This window comes from Diceros bicornis, chromosome 33, assembly GCF_020826845.1.
Source record: "Diceros bicornis minor isolate mBicDic1 chromosome 33, mDicBic1.mat.cur, whole genome shotgun sequence".
In the NCBI taxonomy this organism is placed as follows: domain Eukaryota; kingdom Metazoa; phylum Chordata; class Mammalia; order Perissodactyla; family Rhinocerotidae; genus Diceros; species Diceros bicornis.
Window position 1 is genome coordinate 7,613,004 of NC_080772.1, and position 22,517 is coordinate 7,635,520.

General features: G+C 38.1%; 1 protein-coding gene across 4 annotated transcripts in view; it reads right to left on the reverse strand.

Moving 5' to 3' along the window:
* Positions 1–4,558: 4,558 nt before the first annotated feature.
* The window catches only part of ATP6V1H (ATPase H+ transporting V1 subunit H), a 119,920-nt gene continuing 101,961 nt past the window's right edge, over positions 4,559–22,517 (reverse strand). For all 4 annotated transcript variants that reach the window (XM_058528701.1, XM_058528700.1, XM_058528698.1 and 1 more), the window contains one exon: positions 4,559–4,920. In XM_058528701.1, the coding sequence (XP_058384684.1) occupies positions 4,860–4,920 (61 nt within the window). In that variant the 3' untranslated portion in view covers positions 4,559–4,859. The remainder of the gene's footprint in view (positions 4,921–22,517) is intronic.

Here is a 22,517-nt window from a genome sequence, read left to right on the forward strand (position 1 = left end):
ATAAAGCTCTGTATTCAGGAGTTAAGTCAGCAATTCCTCCTTCTCAAAAACCTGAGGAGAATAGAGGCCAAGTCCATCTTCACAATCACCGCAAATTCTCGAAAGCACTTAGGTCTCAGTAGCAATAAATGGAATCTCGATAAGATTCAGATGGAGGATGGTGAATGGATAGACGGATGGACAGGTAGACAGAAAGATGGATTGACAAGGGAAAACACTTCCCTTGAAATCAAGGAAAGTTTTGAACTCTTTCTACTGTGACCCTGCAAAATTCATTCTCCTTCAAAATCATCCTGACCATTGCATTTGCAAGTGACAAAAATCCGGTTTTCCCCAGACAAGCTTGTCCCATCCTTCATCACGCAAACCTGACTGCAGCACCTCTCATCCACCTAATGTGGATCAAGTCCACACAAAAGACACTGTGCGTCTTCCAGTGTGTTTCAGGCTCCTTCCGAAGGAATGCTCAGGTTAACCCGCTCAGTGGGAATAGGAACAGACGCCCTGAGAAGCAGGGAAGGCAGGAGACAGGCTCCGTAGAAGCCGAGCCAGCACGCAGTCAGCTCTGGTCCTCAGGGACGCCGGTTTTCCGCCAGGCTCATGACTGGGTGCCTCTCTACCTCCCTCTGCTCTCACCCAGCTGTCACCCAACTCACCTCTCCACACTTATCCTCTCTGCTTTGCGGATTTTTGCTGAGTGTTTTCACTGCCTCTTTATCTCTCTAGGTATCTCTTCCATTTGTATCATCTCACTGCCTCTTACTTTCATCTAAGTCTTATATGCCAAAGTCTGAGGAGATGTCTGGGTCAGCTGTGACTGTCCTCCTGGGCCCCAATCTGGACTGGGCCACCAGAAGACAGTGATCTGCCACCTCCTGATTTGCTGTCTGTGAGTCAGGCTCTGATCCCGGGTCCAGCCAGCTGTGCTGGTGCAGAGGGTCGCAGAGAGCCATCAAGGCAACATCTCTGCACAAAGCCCCAGTCAAGACCACTCCTTTTGCACGTTAAAGGCAGGCATACTCTCTTCCAAGTGCAGGCCCTCAGAGAACCACATGGAACACATGCAAATATCTTGTTTTAAAGTAGTTTTATGACAACCAACCAACTCAAAACCTCACTTCTGCATCGTTTCTGCAGATGGTTCCTCCTGACGTCTAGGCTGCTGGGGGAGGAGGATCATGGCCACACAGCTGATTAACACATCACAGGACATGTCTGCTTCACCTTTCTATGTAAAATGTGACCTAAAACGTTTAGCATTCAAATAGAAACATTTTAAATGACAAAAATAAAGAATCATTGTTTTAGAATAAATGTTTTAAAAGAAAGTCGATTCTTAATGATAAGACTTTTTCTGTGTTATTCCAAAGGTAGAACTTGGCCCAAATTTTGAAAATTACTAGCAACTGATAATGGCTAAAATCGAGAAAACATTCTAACTAGAGCTGTTTGCAATAAAACAGGTTGCCTGTCCCTGGTATAAATCAAGAAGAGGCAGGATACCCATCTGTCCACCATGTTACATAAAATACACGTAATGATTATGATCTGTTTTCAATACTTTAAACAAACTAATTTTAATTCTCACAACTCCAGATGTTAAGTATTGTTAGAACACTTTCTGTCAGCCTCTAAATGCTTCCAACTCTGAGTCCATACACTCTGACACATCTCCCTCCTTACTCCCAAATTTAACCTAGGCTTATTCTAAAATGGACCTTACACATCAACTTTGATTACAAACGCCACCTTTGGGACTTCAGGTTAAACATGGTGAACTAAACAACATATTTATCTCTGCTTTCTCCCGAACCCCACTTGAAGGCTACAAAAGACAAAATAGGAATAAACAAAAAACAAACCAAAGGAGGAAACCCACAAGGACAAAGAGAAGATGACAGCAAACGCTGTCAAGAAAATTTGGAACCTGGAGAGCTGACGGAAGAATGGTAACTGACAGGTTTCTGCTTTTCCACTCTATTAACAGCCTGCAAAGGGGTAGATGATATCAAAGGTGATAGAAACAAGCCACTTAGCACTCCAGAACACCTCTTCTCCCCAAACGTTGGGAACTGGAAGCAATGGGTTTCCTGGAAGTGGCAGTGCTGAACAGTTAAAATTCTGGATGTACAATGGAGGGAGTCCCAGCCCCCTCCCGTGAACGGAGTTATTGTTACTGTTGGGTTGAGTCTATTTTCTTACTATTTATTTTCTGTGTCCCCTCTCTCTCCTTTGTTTCTCCTCTCTTGCCCTCTTGGGGCTTAATCAAGTCTTTTTTTTTTTTAATAATTTTATTTATTTATTTTCCCCCCAAAGCCCCAGTAGATAGTTGTATGTCATAGCTGCACATCCTTCTAGTTGCTGTATGTGGGACGCGGCCTCAGCATGGCCGGAGAAGCGGTGCATCGGTGTGCGCCCGGGATCCGAACCCGGGCCGCCAGCAGCAGAGAGCGCGCACTTAACCGCCAAGCCACGGGGCCGGCCCGCAAGTCTTTTTAGTATCCAATTTTGTCTTCACTAATGGTTCTTTAGCTACACTTATAGTTTCAGTTTATTGTTTTAGTGGTTGCTGTAGGGAATTAAATATGTATTCTTAATTTATCACAGTCTATTTTACATTAATCTTATACCACTTCATGTATCATGTAAGAACCTTACAAGAGTATAATTCCATTTCTTCGTCCCTGCAACCGTTGTGCTATTGCTGCAAATATTTTATTTCTACTATGGTACATTGTTATTCAATAATCTTTGTACATTGGTTCTTTCAACCAAATTTCCTGATATTTTCTTTCTTTGAGAGGGGGAAAAGGACAAAGGCATAGTTCCTGTAAAGTAAAGCTTCTAGAACCAGTCTTTCTTCAATCATAGAGTATTTCTTCCACTTCTTCACTATTTTTGGAAGAGTAACCAACACTCTTTCTCTTTTAAGAACTGAAAGAGAATGTGAACTTGGTGTCAGATTTTCATAAATGTTGAAGTAACATAAAATTATTTGCAGCTCATTCTTCTTTCCAACTGACTTGCCCATTGGAAACTTGTTCAGAAAGTTAAAGGAGCCACAGCTCTTAACCAGAACAGAACATTTTGTACAGCAAAACAAGAGACAAATTTCAAACTAAAAAGTGATTTCATCACAAGGTTCAGATTTGAAAAGTAACTTTGACACCTACTAACTTCGAGTGATTTCAAAATTTAGTCTCAAATATTCTCTATTTTCAAAGGCAAAGAATGAGAATAAGAGAACCTTGCTCTTAAGCAATTATCAAATAAATCAAAAGCATCAAACCTGGCTCTGTGCCTTCCAAGATTTGAACAGCTAGAGGTCACAAAATTATTTAATTATATGAAAATTAACCTCAATTACTCTGATATGGCTAAATAGTAAGGAAAGACTATATTATATAAATGGATATATTATATAAATCTGGTATTTGTGACTGGCCAGGTGCAACGTGTAGGAATAAACTTTACCTGCCAATGGGAAGGCCCTTTTCACACATCTTTTAAAATATGAGGATCAACAAGACCCAAAAAAGTTGTTTTCAAAAAAAGCAAGATATGATTTCACTTTCTCATTAATTTGATTGTCTATGTGCCTCTCAAGATCTGAAAATTGGAAGTTGTTTTTTTTGGTAAAATTACTGTGCACACCTGCTCAGATTAATTTTATTATAAATGGTTAATGGATGATATTTTAGAAATTGGTTTATTTACTTGGGTTTCCTGTCACACTTTGTAGAACTTATTGTGCCCTCAACAAGAAATCCAATAAAATACCTAAATTCTACAGCAAGTTTTTCCTAATATATTTCAACTTTCAGTGAAATTATTTCTAACAAATTGAGAATAGACTGATAGTCAACAAGAGAAAAGGATTTTAAAAGAGAAATATATAAAAATAAGTACAGAAAAAATGAGGAAATTATTCAATCCTATAATATTGATGATTTTGAGTAAACTGTATTTATATAGGTGTAGTAACACCATTCTGTAATTATCGTGCTCTTTGTTTGTTTTTTAAGATGCTTAAAAATGCTTAACAGAATTTCTTCTACTAAATGTATGCCTGATTAGATTTATACAAGTTAATACTCAGATTTTGTCAGATTTATAAGTCTACTTGTTAGGTTTTACAGTTTAATTGAACATGTAAATGGTATTAAATTTTGAGGAGGATCTAATCATTGAATGTTAATCAAAAACATTAGCAAAGAAAAAAAATGAAAGTGATTGCTTTTGTAATTGTTATAAGTTCTGCAAACTGAGTGTAAAGATTTAAAGGGAAAAAAGGTGCCTCGAGATAATTTTAATATATAGGATAACAATTAAAACATGAGGACAAGGGAGTATTGCTTCCCATGTACAAAAGCACTTCTTGGGAATTAAAGCACTAACAATTTCCACCATAATGATTGTCACTGATATCTACTTTAGAACTACAAGGTTATGCAAAATGAAACCATTCACTACTTTGGAACAATTCTCCCAATTTGGTTGGGACAACAGGTGATTTTTGCTCAAGTCCAAGTAAGGAACAAGTAAAGAGAAAAACATGTTTGGAGTGAGAATCCTTTAACAACTATATTCATTTGCAGAGAACAATAAATACAGAAGTCACAAGCAGTATATTTTAACAGTAATATTTTCCTTAGACACAGAAAGCACCTACCTTTATACAACTTAATGGGTAACACTTTTATAGGAAATCAGCATTGGCAAAAGCTACACAACAGAAGAAAATTGCAAGCAAAATGAAAAATTATTTGTTCTTGACCCTAACTACTGAGAGTCCCACTCCAGGTTGGGTCACAGGTGAAAGCAGAAAGGTGGGAGACTCCCAGGCAGGCGAGCAGAGTTCAGCTCCGGGCAACAGCAGTCTGAGGTTGCTCCGATTGGAGCTGTTTACCAAGATATTCCCTAAAAAAACAAGAATAAAATAACAAGGCAAATTAGAATTTAAACAACAACGAAGAATCTCTTTCAAAATCAAAGCACAATACACACTGTCATCTGTACTTACTTTAATATCTAAAAATTAATAAAATAGCCCCAGAAAACTAATCTTTTCCAAATTTCAAAAGTACCTGTCCTGTATGAATTTTAAACACTCTATTTACCTTACACAAACAAGTCATTACACACACAAACAAGTAATTCTGCACACGATTACAAGACAATGTCTACTTTCAAGGCCTGTTTACTGAGGCTACCACTTCTGCAATCTAACAAGTTCAAAAACCACCTTCAGTATGATTCCGAGTAAGTGGACTGACAAGCGCCTATACCTAGGGATGAACACAGAGCACATGAGAACCACTCCCTGACAGTCACACCCAGGATCCCACATTTCCCTGGAGCTACCAGCCGTGGAGCACTCACTGTGCACTGGTACCATCTGATCCCTCACAAGATGGTGGACTGAAGCCGCAGAACAATCACAAGAGCCGAGGAGCAGTACTCGCACTCTCTAGATGGGCCAACTGTAGCTTAGAGCAGTGGTCTCCAAACTTTTCAGATCACATTCTCCCTCAGAAAAAAAATGAACATGCACCCACGATATGTGTGTACTTAGCTCTAAACTACAGGTATCACTGTTAATTCCAGGACAGAAAACAATCTTTTTCCTATTTTCCTGTGAAGGACTTGCCCAAACTTTTGTTTTTGAACTACCTAATAAGGACAAGAAACAGGTTTTTAAAAGAATTCTCCCATATATAAAGGAAAAAGCATGAGTTTTGGAATAAAGACCTGGGTTGCCATGGATGCGCTGGCTCCAGAGGTTGTGGGATGAGGACACTTCATGCTGCTAATGCGAGGGCTAACGGAGGCACTGGGTGTGAAGGCACCTGGCTCGGGGCGAGCAATGGACACATGAGGTCAGTGTCTTCCCCTCCTCTCCTCATCAACCAGCCTTCAAACTCTCCTTGTCTGAGCACCTCCAGGAAACGACCTTTGGGTGCCACCAGCATCTACTGGTAAGTGCGACCCTGCCTTTCTGCATAGAAGTACAGAGTAAGGGGACAGGGAAGATCTGACTGTTTTACCGCCCCGCTCTCCCCTTTTCTATCACAGCCTTAGTCCAAAGCTATCAAAGACGTGAAGCAAGACTGAGAAAAGAAAGAAGCATTCAGAATAGGAAAGAGAAGGAGTTCTGGGAAGCAGTGGAGGTGAGGTGTCAGGGACCCTCCCAAAGGCTTATGAAGGTGAACTATGATTTAAAACACTATGAGATTGACTGAAACGTATGACATGAAAATGGTTTACAGTCTTTTTTTCAATCCTTCATAGGAAAATTCTTATCACTGACTCATTAATTTTGGGTGTCATATTAAAGCTTATAATATATTCTTGTGTTAACTAGGAACTACTCTGACATACTTTAGACAATGGGGATCTTATTTTCAACCGAGTAGTAAGTAAACAGTTCTAATTTCTGCAAAGACCAAAAGGGAAACCATCCTATAAATTTTATTAGATAGGAAAAAAACGAGTGTATGCTCACAATCAATGCCACCTCCTTGAGGAAGCCTGCAACTAGGGAGTATTTGTGACTGTATAGCTTTTATTTTGTTTTGTTTTGTTGGGGGTGGGGAAGAGGGGTAGAACAAAATATTTATTAGAAAATTTCCATAACAAACAAGAAAAAGCAAAAATAAGCAACCTTAAATTACACCTAACAGAACTAGAAAAAGAACAAACAAAACCCAAAGTCAGCAGAAGGAGAGAAATAATAAAAATCAGAGCAGAAATAAATGAAATTGAGACCAAAAAACAGTAGAGAGGATTAATGAAACAAAGAGTTGGTTCTTTGAGAAGATAAACAAAATCGACAAACCCTTAGCCAGGCTTACTAAGAAAAAAAGGGAAAAGGCTCAAGTAAATAAAATTAGAAATGAAAGAGGAGAAATTACAATGGCTACCACGGAAATACAGAGGATTATAAGAGAATACTATGAGAAATTATATGCCAACAAATTGGACAATCTAGAAGAAACAGATTAATTCTTAGGCTCATACAACCTCCCAAAACTGAACCAAGAAGAAATGAAGAATCTGAATAGACCAATCACAAGTAAAGAGATTGAAATAGTAATCAAAAACCTCCCCAAAAATAAAAGTCCAGGACCAGATGGCTTCTCTGGTGAATTTTACCAAACATTCAAAGAAGATTTAATACCCATCCTTCTCAAACTATTCCAAAAGACAGAGGAAGATGGAACACTTCCTAAATCATTCTACGAGGCCAATATCACCCTGATACCAAAGCCAGACAAAGACAATACAAAGAAGGAAAATTACAGGTCAATGTTGCTGATGAACATAGATGCAAAAATCCTCAACAAAATATTGGCAAACTGAATACAACAATACATTAAAAAGATCATACACCGCGCTCAAGTGGGATTTATACCAGGGACGCAGGGATGGTTCAACATCTGCAAATCAATCAACGTGATACACCACATCAACAAAACAAAGAACAAAAACCACATGGTCATCTCAATAGATGCAGAGAAGGCATTTGACAAGATACAACATCCATTTATGATAAAAACTCTCAACAAAATGGGAATAGAAGGAAAGTACCTCAACATAATAAAGCCTATTTATGACAAACCCACAGCTAACATCATATTCAATGGGGAAAGACTGAAAGCCATTCCTCTGAGAACAGGAACGAGGCAGGGCTGCCCACTCTCACCACTCCTATTCAACACAGTACTGGAGGTTGTGGCCAGAGCAATTAGGCAAGAAAAGGAATAAAAGGAATCCAAATAGGTAACGAAGAAGTAAAACTCTCACTATTTGCAGATGACATGATTTTATATATAGAAAACCCTAAAGAATCCGTTGGAAAACTATTAGAAATAATCAACAACTACAGCAAAGTCGCAGGGTACAAAATCAATCTACAAAAATCAGCTGCATTTCTGTATGCTAATAATGAACTACCAGAAAGAGAGCTCAAAAAGATAATACCATTTACAATTGCATCAAAAAGAATAAAATACCTAGGAATAAATCTTACCAAGGAGGTGAAAGACCTATACAATGAAAACTACAAGACATTACTGAAAGAAATCGATGATGATATAAAGAAATGGAAAGACATCCCATGCACATGGATTGGAAGAATAAACATAGTTAAAATGTCTATATTACCTAAAGCAATCTACAGATTCAATGTAATCCCAATCAGAATCCCAATGACATTCTTCAAGGAAATAGAAAAAAGAATACTAAAATTCATATGGGGCAACAAAAGACCCCGAATAGCTAAAGAAATCCTAAGAAAAATGAACAAAGCTGGAGGCATCACAATCCCTGACTTCAAAACATAATACAAAGCAATAGTAATCAAAACAGCATGGTACTGGTTCAAAAACAGACACACAGATCAATGGAACAGAACTGAAAGCCCAGAAATAAAACCACACATATACTGATAGCTAATTTTCTTTTTTTTTTTTTAATTAACCATTTTATTTATTTTTTTTTATTTTTATAATTTTATTTATTTATTCTTCCCCCAAAGCCCCAATAGATAGTTGTACGTTATAGCTGCACATCCTTCTAATTGCTGTATGTGGGACACGGCCTCAGCATGGCCGGAGAAGCAGAGTGACGGTGCGTGTCCGCGATCTGAACCCGGGCCGCCAGTAGCGGAGCGCGCGCACTTAACCACTAAGCCACAGGGCCGGCCCTGACAGCTAATTTTTGACAAAGGAACTAAGAACATACAATGGAGAAAGGAAAGTCTCTTCAATAAATGGTGTTGGGAAAACTAGACAGCCACATGCAAAAGAATGAAAGTGGACCATCTGCTATCGCCATTCACAAAAATTAACTCAAAATGGATCAAAGACCTGAAGGTGAGACCTGAAACTATAAAACTCATAGAATAAAATATAGGCAACACACTATTTGACATTGGTCATAAAGGAATCTTTTTGGATGACATGCCTACCTAGACTAGGGAAACTAAAGAAAAAATAAACAAGTGGGACTTTATCAGATTAAAGAGTTTCTACAAGACAAACGAAACCAGAATCAAGATGAACAGACAACCCACCAGCTGGGAGAGAATATTTGCAAAACATACATCTGACAAGGGGTTCATCTCCATAATATATAAAGAACTCACACAACTCAACAACAAAAAAACAAACAACCCGATCAAAAAATGGGCAGAGGACATGAACAGACACTTCCACAAAGAAGATATACAGATGGCCAATAGGCACATGAAAAGATGTTCAACGTCACTGATCATCAGGGAAATGCAAATCAAAACAACACTAAGATATCACCTCATGCCTGTTAGAATGGCTATAATCACCAAGACAAAAAACAACAAATGTTGGAGAGGATGTGGAGAAACAGGAACCCTCATACACAGCTGGTGGGAATGCAAACTGGTGCAGCCTCTATGGAAAACGGTATGAAGATTCCTCAAAGAATTAAAAATAGAGATGCCCTATGATCCAGCTATCCCACTACTGGGAATCTATCCAACGAACCTGAAATCAACAATCCAAAGAGGCTTATGCACCCCTATGTTCATTGCAGCATTATTCACTATAGCCAAGAAGTGGAAGCAACCTAAGTGTCCCTCAACTGATGACTGGATCAAGAAAATGTGGTATATATACACAATGGAATACTACTCAGCCACAAAAAAAAGACAAAATCGTCCCATTTGCAACAACATGGATGGGCCTGGAGGGTATTATGTTAAGTGAAGTAAGCCAGAAAGAGAAAGACAAACACTGTATAATCTCACACATATATGGAATATAAACCAACACACGGACAGAGAAAACTGCATTGTGGTTACCGGGGCAATGGGGGTGGGGGATGGGCAAAAGGGGTGAAGGGAGACATGTATATGGTGATGGACAAACAAAAATGTACAAGCAAAATTTCACAATGTTAAAAACTATTAAAACCAATAAAAAAATTTTCCAGATTATATATATATTTTTTCTACATATACCTAAGGAATTGAGCCTGAAATTAGATAAGCTTCATTTCAAGAAAGGCTTCAAATATTCCAATTTTGAATGTTAGACTGTTTAGTGCAAAGGGTAGCAGAATATGCCACCCCCAAATATGCCACTGTGGCATATTATTTTGAGCTGTAGGCACTTGAAAAACAGTATATGCAGGGAGAAGCTCTCTGAACTCTTTATCTACCTCAAGACAGATCCTCCAAAAAGAACTCAATTGTCATAAATCCCTTCCCCTGGGAGTTTCATCAACCAGGAAGGATTGACTCTAATCACAGGAGAAGAGACTAGCAAGTCCATACCCCACCCAGATAAACTTTGTCACCAACTATGATATCTCCCATCTGTTCTTCGACGGGCCCATCCATCCTTCCTAAAAATCATTTACTCTCCCCGAAGAGGCCTACATCCCCCCACTCTTTTCCCTATTAAGATGGAATTTAAGCCTAAAGCCTAAAGCTACCTCTTTGAGTTACCTCTTCAAGTTACCCATTTTTTCCTGGGTATCTCCCATGTGTACCTGAGGTACACATGTTAATAAACTGTTTTTCTCTTGTTAATCTGTCTTTTATTACAGGGTCTCAGCTAAGAACTCAAAAGTGTAGAGGAAAAATTATTTTGCCTCCCCCCAAGAGTGATTCCTTAGAAAACATTTAAAAAGTTTACTCAAAGACACCATGCCACCCTTCAATTATAATTAGCTGCAGTTCTTGCAATAGAGTGCCAATGCCAAGGACCATGTACTAAACGTAAGTTTCCAAGACAACTGCGGAGAGAACGTGGCAGAACCTCCCCGAGCTCAGTGCTGTGAGGCGCTAAGTGACCACCAAGTGTCCTGGTGGACTGGGTCACACACAGAGGCTCCCGGCTGCTCCATCCCTTTCAGAGACAGGAAGGGGAGTTCACTTCCCAGACCAGATTCAACTAATATTGAGGGGATACCAGTGAACACTTGTAGGTGGGGGAAGATAACTGATTTCTTCACAAAAGAGACACTGCTGAAGTAGGTCAAAGTAGGACGATATTAAAACAGAGCCAAGGGGAGTTGTTCTGGCAGAGAATTTACAACATGCTCAACCACGGCTTCCTCCCCACCCATCTTCTCCACCTTTGTTTTCCTGGTCTACTACGGATAACATCCTCTACTATACTCTCATTTTTTCCTACATACAAGGTGGCCCTGAGGCATCACTTCTCCTTCACAACCTCAGTGCCCGGCATGTGGAAAAATCAGGGCATCCTTTCCTCTGTCTGCTAACTGGGGTGTATGCAATTTAGGATTTAGGCAGAGGACAAGGCCACATACAGATGTAAAGCATTCAACTGAGAACTTACACGTCAAGAGCCCCAGACGGAACTTTGTGAGCCTAACTTAAGGTATTGTAGAGGTCACAAAATGCCAAAAATCTAACAGAAGAGCCCAGATGGGACCCATGAAAAGAAGACCAAATCTCCTCTTCAAGCTTTCTTGAAACTGGTATGTTTGGTACGGGCATGCAGGTTGTTAAAATATTAGAAGGAGCTGAACCAATGCTCAAGTGAAAAAGATATTGTATTATAGAAAGAGGACCTAGCCTAAACAAAGCTTCGGGGAAAATCTACTCCTCTGAACTTGGCTTGTAAAATGTTCTAGTCTGCTCCCCGACGTCCAATGGCAACATGTAGTCAATTAAAACATTCCCAAGACTCATCCAGGTCTACCTCTGAATTCTCTGTGACCCCAGCCATAGGGAAGTCCTGATACCAGGTACCTGGGGCTGGGAACACAGAATGGTGGCTACATTCCACACTTGATTACAAGCCATGGTGGAAATTGATTATCCTCTTATCTTTACAGCTTCCCTGTGAGGTGGGTGTTACCATCTCTACTTACAGGGGAGGGAATGGAGCCTGGGAAAACTTTAGTAACTTGCTCAGGAGCAAAGTGAGCAAATGGCCTGGCCAGGACTCAGATCCTATTCTCTCTCTACTGTCAGGCTGCCCAGCCTCTAGCAAGAGCCCAGGAAGGTGCATAAAGCAGACACTGTTCCCATTTTTATAGACTAGAAAATAATAAGAGGGTGTGAATAATTCTTTTCAGGTTAAGGTTACAATACCATCAGGTAAAAGAAAAAATGATGGATTTTACTTCAAGGGATTATAATGTATCTATAACAAAGGACTCAAGAAGAGTTATTTTAAACAAATTAATCTGAGTATTGAGTCAGTCTTTCTCTCTATACATGAAGATCAATACAGCAATAAAAATTCAACTTATAATTCACTCAAAAAGTGCCCAGTTTGTACCAGCAATCCACAGGAGTTTGACATTAAATCTTTGCTTCTATTACTTAAGCAGCAAAATTTGAGACGTGTAATATTTTCTCATCTTTAACTTCATCCATAACTTAAATCACTTGGGATTCCAACATCTGTGAAAATGAAAAAGGGGGCAGTCTGAAGACCTAATCTCCTTTTAAAAACTCCAAGTACAAAACAGCTCATGAAAGAGATCATTAAGCTGAGAAAGAGTTTACATGTGATTAAGAAATACCTATTTCATTCTCTTGTCAATGGCCATAAAAGATCTACACTTCAGCATCTATTATAATACTGAAAAACTGCTTTCCAGTTCCCAAGAAAGCTGAGATTTGAAAGAGGGGATCTGAAGACGATGTTCTACGCTGGTAGAAGCCAGAGCACCAGGAAGCATTTACCTGGCCTATATTAACTCTTAGAACAACAGAAAGGCCTTTCACCATATTACAGTTAAGTGCCAAACCTTCACTATATTTAGGGTTGTTTAAATAGTCAAATATTTTTATTCTTTCTTTAAAACTCTAGTTGAAGACATTGTCTATCATTCAACATGTTACCTTCACCTATATAATTTAAGCACATGGTACTTCAGTTATATATTTTAGTGCCAGAAACCACACAGTAACTTCACCCATGTAATTTAGTGCCAGGAAAAAAGTGGATTTTCTCCTCACAAACACATTAACCTACGAAAACTACAGTGTCCCTTATTTTATTTTGCCTTGGATGCCAAAAAGCTCAGGAGAAAATCCACTGTTACTATCATTTTTGTATTACTTTCTCTAGTCTCCTTTCAGTGTGTAAATTTTCATAACTAAAATCACAATGGACCTAGAATTCTATATCCCACGTCTTTCCTTGAGTTTATCATAATAATTATTAAAACTACAATTGCGTCATAATTATAGTTCCTTAACCTTTACCTATTGGAAAACAAGTGGGTATAATATAAATCGTAACTGAAATTTTCTTCTCTGAATGTACAAAAATAATTCATTTTTGAAAATAAAGACTTTATACTTCTTTACAATACAGATTTCTATTTGGAACAGAAAAAATAAATTTTAAATATTTTATATAGTCCTGTTTTCTTTAATGCTAACTTACTATAGTTGAGTCATGTTATTCTCCCAGCTTTTATCACGATTTTGAATATTATACACAAATTTTGTTTTTATGAACTGATTTTCCTATGAAAAAAATGAACCATGTAAAAATCACAGTGCTCTCTCTCATCTGCATCTAATTTACAGAAACATTTAAATTCCAAAAGTAAGTACATATAGTCAAACTGTTTCCACAATACCTTAAAACCTCAGCCAGCAAAACTGGTGATCAACACCACAACATGCACCATGTTTTAGTGCCTGCTGTTTACTAAGTACTGCACTAACTGTGTCACATGTTTTCTTATTTACTCATTTTCTCATTTCACAATAACAGCCATAAAAGCTACAGATGAGCCCCATTTTATAGATACAAAACTGGAGTTTGGGAATGATAAATGACATGTTGTAATGTTAGGATAAGTAGGTAGTGGCAGGGAGGATATTTGTACCCAAGTCTTTCTGATTTTAAAACTCAAAGTCTTGGGGCCAGCCTGGTGGCGCAAGCAGTTAAGTGCGCGCGCTCCGCTGCGGCGGCCTGGGGTTCGCCAGTTCAGATCCCGGGCGCGCACTGACGCACCGCTTGGCAAGCCATGCTGTGGCAGCGTCCCATATAAAGTAGAGGAAGATGGGCACGGATGTTAGCACAGGGCTAGTCTTCCTCAGCAAAAAGAGGAGGATTGGCAGATGTTAGCTCAGGGCTGACCTTCCTCACACAAAAAAACCCAAAAAACTCAGTCTCAATCACTGTATAGTACTGCCTCATAGTATGTTATTTTACACCCCACTAGCTGAAGATATACTATTGTGGAGATATGAGAATACTGAGCTTAAGAACACCACAATGTGAGTCCTCAATTTATTTTCTCAAATATGCTTTATTCATAATCATTAGCCATTTCATTTTGTAATAGCATCTAAATTCAAAGATAAACAGATTAGCAATATCCCTAAAGAAGTGATCCATAGAATTAAAAAACAACCAAAAACAAAAACAAAGAGGTCAATGATTCTAAAAGTAGAATCTATTTATGTGAGTTCTGGTCCTAAGAAAAAATGCACACTTTAAAAGCAACTGCATTAAAGTCTATTATAAAAGCAATTCAGGTAAAATTCACAATAACAAAGTTATTTTTCCTACAGGAATTCCACCAATCAAACCTTTTTAAACTAGCTATAAAAATCTAAATATCAGTAGCCAAATCCAGCATTTGTCTCTAGCTTATATTCAAGAATAGACCCTCTTTATCTATCACTACCAGCTTTATCATTACATCAGCAGTGTCTTACAACACACTTGATCATTCTTCTAACGTATGGTTATCATATACAACGCACTGAGCCACTCAAAGTGTCAGCGTTGGCAGCAAATGCTCCTTTTCCTTTTATCTTTTTTTTTCCAAGACTTTATTTTTTTAGAGCAGTTTTAGATTCACAATAAAATTAAGAGGAAAGCACAGAGGATTTTCCATATACACCCAGCCCCCACACATGCATAGCCTCCCCCATTATCAAGATCCCACATTAGAGTGGTACATTTGTTACCAAGAATCACCCTACAATGACACATCATAATCACCCAATATCCACAGTTTACTTTAGGGCTCACTCTTGGTCTTGTCCATTCTATGGATCTGGACAAATTTATAATGACATACAGTCACTCGTTGCTTAACAACGGGGATACATTCTGAAAAATGCTTCACTGGGTGATTTTGTCATTGTGCAAACATCACAGAGCGTGCTTACACAAACCTAGATGGTACAGCCTACTATATACCTGGGCTATATGGTACTCATCTTATGAGACCACTGTTGCATATGTAGTGTCATTGATCAAAACGCCGTTATGCAGTACATGACTGTATATCCATCATTATAATATCACATAGAGTTATAATATCATATAGAGTATTTTCAGTGCCCTAAAAATCCTCTAAGCTCCACCTATTCATCCCCCCTCCTCACAACTGATCTTTTTACTGTCTCCATAGTTTTGCCTTTTCTAGATGTCATTTGGTTGGACTCATACAGTTATGTAGTCTTTTCAGATTGGCTTCTTTCACTTAGTAATATGCATTTAAGGTTTCTCCATGCCTTTTCATGGCTTGATAGCTCATTTCTTTTTAGTGCTGAATAATATTCCATCGTCTGGATGTACCACAGTTTATTCACTTACTAAAGGACATCTTTGGTAGCCTCCAAGTTTTGGCACTTTTGAATAAAGCTGCTATAAACATTCACGTGCAGGTTTTTGCGTGGATGTGGTTTTCAGTCCCTTTGGGTAAATACCAAGGTATGCAATTGCTGGATCATATGGTAAGAATATGTTTGGTTTGTAAGAAACCATCAAACTCTCTTCCAAAGCAGCTGTACCATTTTGTATTCCTATCAGCAACGAATGAGAGTGCCTGTTAGTCCACGACCTTGCCAGGATTTGGTGCTGTCAGTGTTCTAGATTTTGGCTAATCTAATAGGTGTGTAGCAGTATCTCATTTTTGTTTTAAGTTGCACTTCCTAGATGACATATAATGTGGAGCATATTTTCATACACTTATTTACCACCAGTATATCTTCTTTGGTTAGGTGTCTGTTCAGGTCTTTGGCCCATTTTTCACTCAGGTTGTTTTCTTATTGTTAAGTTCTGCATATTTTGGATAAGAGTCCTTTATCAAATGTGTCTTTTGCAAATATTTTCTCCCAGTCTGTGGCTTGTCTTCTAATTCTCTTGACGTTGTCTTTCACAAAGAAGATTTTGTAAATTTTAATTAAGTCCAACTTCTCAATTATTTCTTTCAAGGATCATGCCTTTGGTGTTATATCTAAAAAGGCATCACTATACCCAAGGTAATCGGGGTTTTCTATGTTATCTTCTAGGAGCTTTATAGTTTTGTGTTTTACATTTAGGTCTATGATCCATTTTGAGTTAGGCTTTAAGGTCTATGTCTGATTCATTTTTTTAAATGTAGATGTCCAATTGTTCCAGCAGAATTTGTTGAAGACTGTTTTTACTCCACCGTATTACCTTTGCTCCTTTGTCAAAGATCAGCTGGCTATATTTATGAGAATCTATTTCTGGGCTTTCTATTCTGTTTCATTTATCTATCTGTCTATTCTTTCACCAGTACCACACTGTCTTGATTACTATAGCTTTATAACAAGTCTTGAAGTTGGGTAGTGTCAGTCTTCCCCCTCTTCTCCTTCAATACTGTGTTGGCTATTCTGGGTCTTTTCCATATAAACTTTAGTATCAGTTTGTCAACATCCACAAAAAAACTTGCTGGGATTTTGATAGGAACACATTGAATTTATAGATCAGTTGAGAAGAACTGACATCTTGACAATACTGAGTCTTCCTATCCATGAACATGAAATCTCTCTCCATTTATTTAGTTCTTCTTTGATTTCACTCACACAGTTAGTAGTTTTCCTCATACAGATCTTATACGTATTTTGTTCGATTTATGCTTAAGTATTTCATTTTTGGGGGTGCTAACACAAATGGTATTGTGTTTTTAATTTCACATGCCACCTGTTCATTGCTGGTATACAGGAAAATGACTGACTTTTGTGTATTAATCTTGTACCCTGCAGCCTTGCTGTAATCACTAATTAGTTCCAGTAGGGTTTTTTTGGTCAATTCTTTAGGATTTTCTACACAGATGATCATGTCATCTGCAAACAAAGACAAATAATCTGTATACCTTTTATTTCCTTTTCTTGCCTTACTGTATTAGCGAAGATTTCTAGTATGATGTTGAAAAGGAGTTGTGACAGGGGACATCCTTGCTTTGTACCTGATCTTAATGAGAAAGCTTCCAGTTTCTCACCATTACGTATCATGTTAGCTGTAGGTTTTTTAATAGATACTCTTTATTAATTTGAGACAGTTCCCCTCTATTCCTAGTTTACTGAGAGCTTTTATCATGAATGGGTATTGGATTTTGTCAAATGCTTTTTCTGCATCTACTGATACAATCATGTGACTTTTCTTTTTTAGACTGTTGATGTGACAGATTACCTTAATTGATTTTCAAATGTTGAACCAGCCTTGCATATCTGAGATAAATCTCACTTGGTTGTGGTGTATATTTCTTTTTACAATTGTTAGATTTGATTTGCTAAGATTTTCTTGAGGACTTTTGTGTCTATGTTCATGACAGATATTGGTTTATAGTTTTCTTGTAATGTCTTTGTCTGGCTTTGGTATTAGGGTAATGCTGGCCTCACAGAATGAGTTAGGAAGTATTCCCTTTGCTTCTATCCTCTGAAAGAGATTGTAGAGAATTAGCCTAATTTCTTCCTTAAATGTTTGGTAGAATTCAACAGGAAATTTGTCTGGCCCTGGTGCTTTCTGTTTGGAAAGTTATTAATTATTGATTCAATTTCTTTAAAAGATATAGGCCTATTTGGATTGTCTATTTTTTCTTGTGTACAAAGTCTTGTGTCTTTCAAGGAATCAGTCCATTTCACATAAGTTAACAAATTTCTGGGCAGAGAGTTGTTTATAGTACTCCTTTATTATCCTTTTAATTTCCATGGGATCTGTAGTGATGTCCCCTCTTTCACTTCTGATATTAGCAATTTGTGTCTTCTCTTTTTTCCTCAGTTAGCCTGGTTAGAGGCTTATCAATATTATTGATTTTTTCAAAGAACCAGCTTTTGGTTTCACTGACTTTCTCTATTGATTTCCTGTTTTTAATTTCTTTGATTTCTTATTCTTATTATTTCTTTTCTTCTGCTTACTTTGGATTTAATTTGCTCTTCTTTTTCTTGTTTCCTAAGTTAGAAACTTAGAGTATTGATTTTTGAGCTATCTTCTTTTCTAATACGCACATTCGATGCTATAAATTTCCCTCCAAGCACTGCTTTCAGTGTATCCCACAAATTGATAAGTTGTGTTCTCATTTTCATTTAGTTCAAAATATTTTTTAATTTCTCGAGATTTCTTCTTTGACCCACGTGTTATTTAGAAGTGTGTTGTTTAATCCCCACATATTTTGGGATTTTCCATTTCTAGTTTAATTCCATTGTGGTCTGAGAGTGGACATTGCATGATTTCTGTTCTTTTAAATTTGTTAAGGTGGGTTTTATGGCCCAGAATGTGGTTTATCTGGGTGAATGTTCCATGTGAGCTGGACAGAAATGTGTATTCTGTTGTTGTTGGATGAAGTACTCTATAGATATCAATTATATCCAGTTGATTGATGGTGTTGTTGAGTTTAATTATGTCCTTTCTGATTTTCTGCCTGCTGGATCTGCCCATTTCTGAGAGAGGGGTGTTGAAGTATCCATCTATGATAGTGGATTCATCTGTTTCTCCGCCCAGTTATATCAGTTTTTGCCTCACAGTTTGATCCCCTGTTGTTAGGTGTATACATGTTAAGAACTATTATGTCTTCTTGGAAAACTTACCCCTTTATCATTATGTAACGTCCTTCTTTATCCCTGATAAACTTTCCTTACTTTGAAGTCTACTTTGTCTGAAATTAATATACCTAATCCTGCTTTCTTTTTCTTTTTGCTGAGGAAGATTTGCCCTAAACTAACATCTGCTGCCAATCTTCCTCCACTTTGTATGTGGGCTGCTGCCACAGCATGGCTGACAAGTGGTGTAGGTCCACTCCTGGGATCCAAACCTGCGAACCTGGGCCGCCAAAGCAGAGTGTGCCAAACTTAACACTATGGCATGGGGCCAGCCCCCTGCTTTCTCTTAATTAGTGTTAGCATGGAATATTTTTCCTCCATCCATTTACGTGTGTGTGTGTGTGTGTGTGTGTGTGTGAGGAAGATCAGCCCTCTGCTAATATCTGCCAATCCTCCTCTTTTTTTTTTTTTGCTGAGCAAGACTGGCCCTGGGCTAACATCCGTGCTCATCTTCCTCCACTTTACATGGGACGCCGCCACAGCATGGCCTGACAAGAGATGCGTCAGTGCGCACTCGGGATCCGAACAGGCGAACCCCGGGCCGCCGCAGCGGAGCACGCGCACCCAACCGCTTGCACCATGGGGCCGGCCCCTCCATCCATTTACCTTTAATCTATATGTGCCTTTATATTTAAAGTGGGTTTCTTATAGACAACATATAGTTGGGTCAAGTTTTCTGATCCCTTCTGACAATCTCCATCTTTTAACTGGTGCAGTTAACACCACTGACATTCAAAGTGATTGCTGATATAGTTAGATTAATAGCTACCATATTCATTACTGTTTTCTATGTATTACCCTTGTTTTTTGCTCCTATTTTTGTCTTCTGCTCTTTTTTTTACCTTTTGTGGTTTTAATTAAGCATTTTATATGATTCCATTTTCTCTCCTTTCTTAGCATATCAGTTATACTTCTTTTTTCATTTGTTTTTAGTGGCTGCCCTAGAGTTTGCAATATACATTTACAATTAACCCACATCCACTTTCAAATAACACTATACCACTTCATGGGTAATGTGGTACCTGATAATAACTAAATAATCCTAATTTCTTCCTCCCATCCCTTTAATCATTGCTATCATTTATTTCACTTACATATAAGCATAGATAAATATGCAGAACCGGAAACCAGAAGTTCCTCCTTTTCCTTTTAAATGATGGTTCCTGATCAGCAAGTAGTTACAATCAAAAGCCATCTGTACAATGCAGACTATGCCCCTAAATGACCACATTACATACCAATCTAGTTACGCAATGTGCACTGTGGGAGAAATGTCTGTGTTGTTATAAGGACTTTTAAGAAGAAAGTTTATTTTATATTAGTTATGAAAAGAGTATGTAAGCACAGTCCACATTTAAGGCTTATTACAGACTCTTTTTCCTTGAATTATATTTAGAATGTAAGACTCTTAAGTGCATCAGAATGGAGAGGGGGTCTGATTTATTTCCTTCCAGTGTTTAGATCAGTTCCTGCCATATTCTAAGAGCTCGATAATTGTCAAATGAAAAGTAACTGAAGAATCCTACAGGGAAGTTAGAACCTGACAAAGGATACATTTTTCTCCTACAGGAAAATGTACTGAAACACCAGGAGAGACAAAGATGCCAGCAGTTAAACCTTCCAACTATTCCATAACCTAAAACAGTGCATTACTACCAGAATGCTCAAACAAAATTTAAAATTATTTTAGAGTCTGCTTATAACACAAGAATGCTCACCAAAATCCACAGTGAAGAAACAATATTTTAGAAGGCAATTTCAATGTTTTAGTGATAGGTAGTGGAAAATGAATTAAATCAGCTTTATAATTAAGCTTAAAAGATCTCCTAGCCTGCAAAATTATTCGTTTAGGGAATCATTTCCTGCACAAGATATGCAAAAACTAAAATAAAACAAAACATGTGGGCAATTGTTCTTCCAACACGAATTTATAATCACCTGAAATGAGTCTCAGAGCTATTTAAAGAATAAAGCAGATTATGCAAATTTGTAACACTATACAAGGAGATAAGAGGTTTTTGGTTGGTCTGATTTTGTTTGGTAATTAACAATATCAGTGAGAAACCTTGGGAGTCACTGGCCTCTTCTCTTTTATTTTTCCTCCACATTCAACTTGTCTCCAGGTTTTACAGATTCTATCCTCTTCAACCCCTGATCTTGCCTTACTAAATAGACATCCTCATAATCCGTGGCCTGGATTGAATCTGCAGTCTCCTTACTGGCATTTGTTCCTCCAGCCTTGCCCCTCCAAATCCACTAGCCCCCAGTGTCTCTAAAACAATCTTTCTAAAATGACACTGTTATTATTTTTACCTACCCCTCTGAAGCTTTCCACAGTCTTCAGGAAAGAGTTCAAACTTTTCAGCACAGAAAACATGGGTTTTCATGATCTGGCCACTACTTATGTCTTCAACTTTATTTTTAGCTTCATAACCAGATTCCAGGTGTCTGGAACTACTGGTAATTCTGTCAGGATCTCTCTGACCTCGATGGGTTTGCGCACATAGCTCTCTCACTGGAATCTACCCCACCTCCCAAACTCTCCCCCTCTTCCTTTACTGGCTACCTCCTCCTAATCTGTTAGCAGCTCCTACATCCCCTCTGCCTAGAACCTTCCCCAGCCTAGACTGGGCCTACTCTCCACACGGCCGCACAGACCTTTCCTACGGTATTACAATGAAGTGTGTGGTGCTGCACTCCACCACGGGATGGCTGACATGCCTCAAGGTACAGGAGTGGCATTAAATACTCACTATTCAATGAATAATCTAGCTTTTCCCCAAGAAGATAATCAGTAAAGTTAGCTTTCTTTAAATTTGTAAGTCAAATATAAATTTTTAAAATACATGATTAATGGACCTGTTAATTATCATTACCAACCTTCTCTGTCAAAAATTAGTTTTCAAATTAAAATGAATTTCATTTAAATAAAATCTACAACTAGCTATTTTTTCAGTTAATAAATCAATAGAAGTGGTATAACTACTTCAATGATTTTAATTTCTTAAACATTTCAAACATTAAAACATAAAAATATTTAGCAATGCCCACCGTATGAATTACCAAATATTAATATTCAAAGGATTACAAATAACTTTTCTAAAATTCTTAAAGGAAGAAGAGGCTTTAAAAGAACACGAACCCCAAACATCATCACAGCTTCCTCAATTATCTATGCCAATGGAGGTAGGTCATATGGATTCCAAAAACCTAATAACCAAAATCAAAGCAATTATTTATAATTTTAATACATAAGAGCAAAAAGCAGATTCAACTTCTGGGAAAGAAACTGCTAGGTGTTCCCCAATATCCTTTTTCTCTACTTCTTCCTCAATAATAGAACCCCTGAACTTTAATAGGACACATGGCCTTCATTTCCAGTTCCTTTGTAGCCACATGACTGAGTACTGACCAATAGGTATAAGTAGAAGTGTTAAGGGCAACTTCCAGGAGCCTTCCAGTTGCCTGGACCATCCACCACCATCCACAGCCATGAGGATGAGGGCCATAGCCTTGGCATGGCAGCACACTGAGCTGGAAAAAGCCTGGATCCCTGAGCACGTGTAGTTCTGAACTGCCGAGCCCCACACTTTTATGTGAGATAGAAACAAACGTCTATCATGTTTAAGCTATTGCTATTTTGGGTTTCTGTTACATCATTAGCTGAATCTAC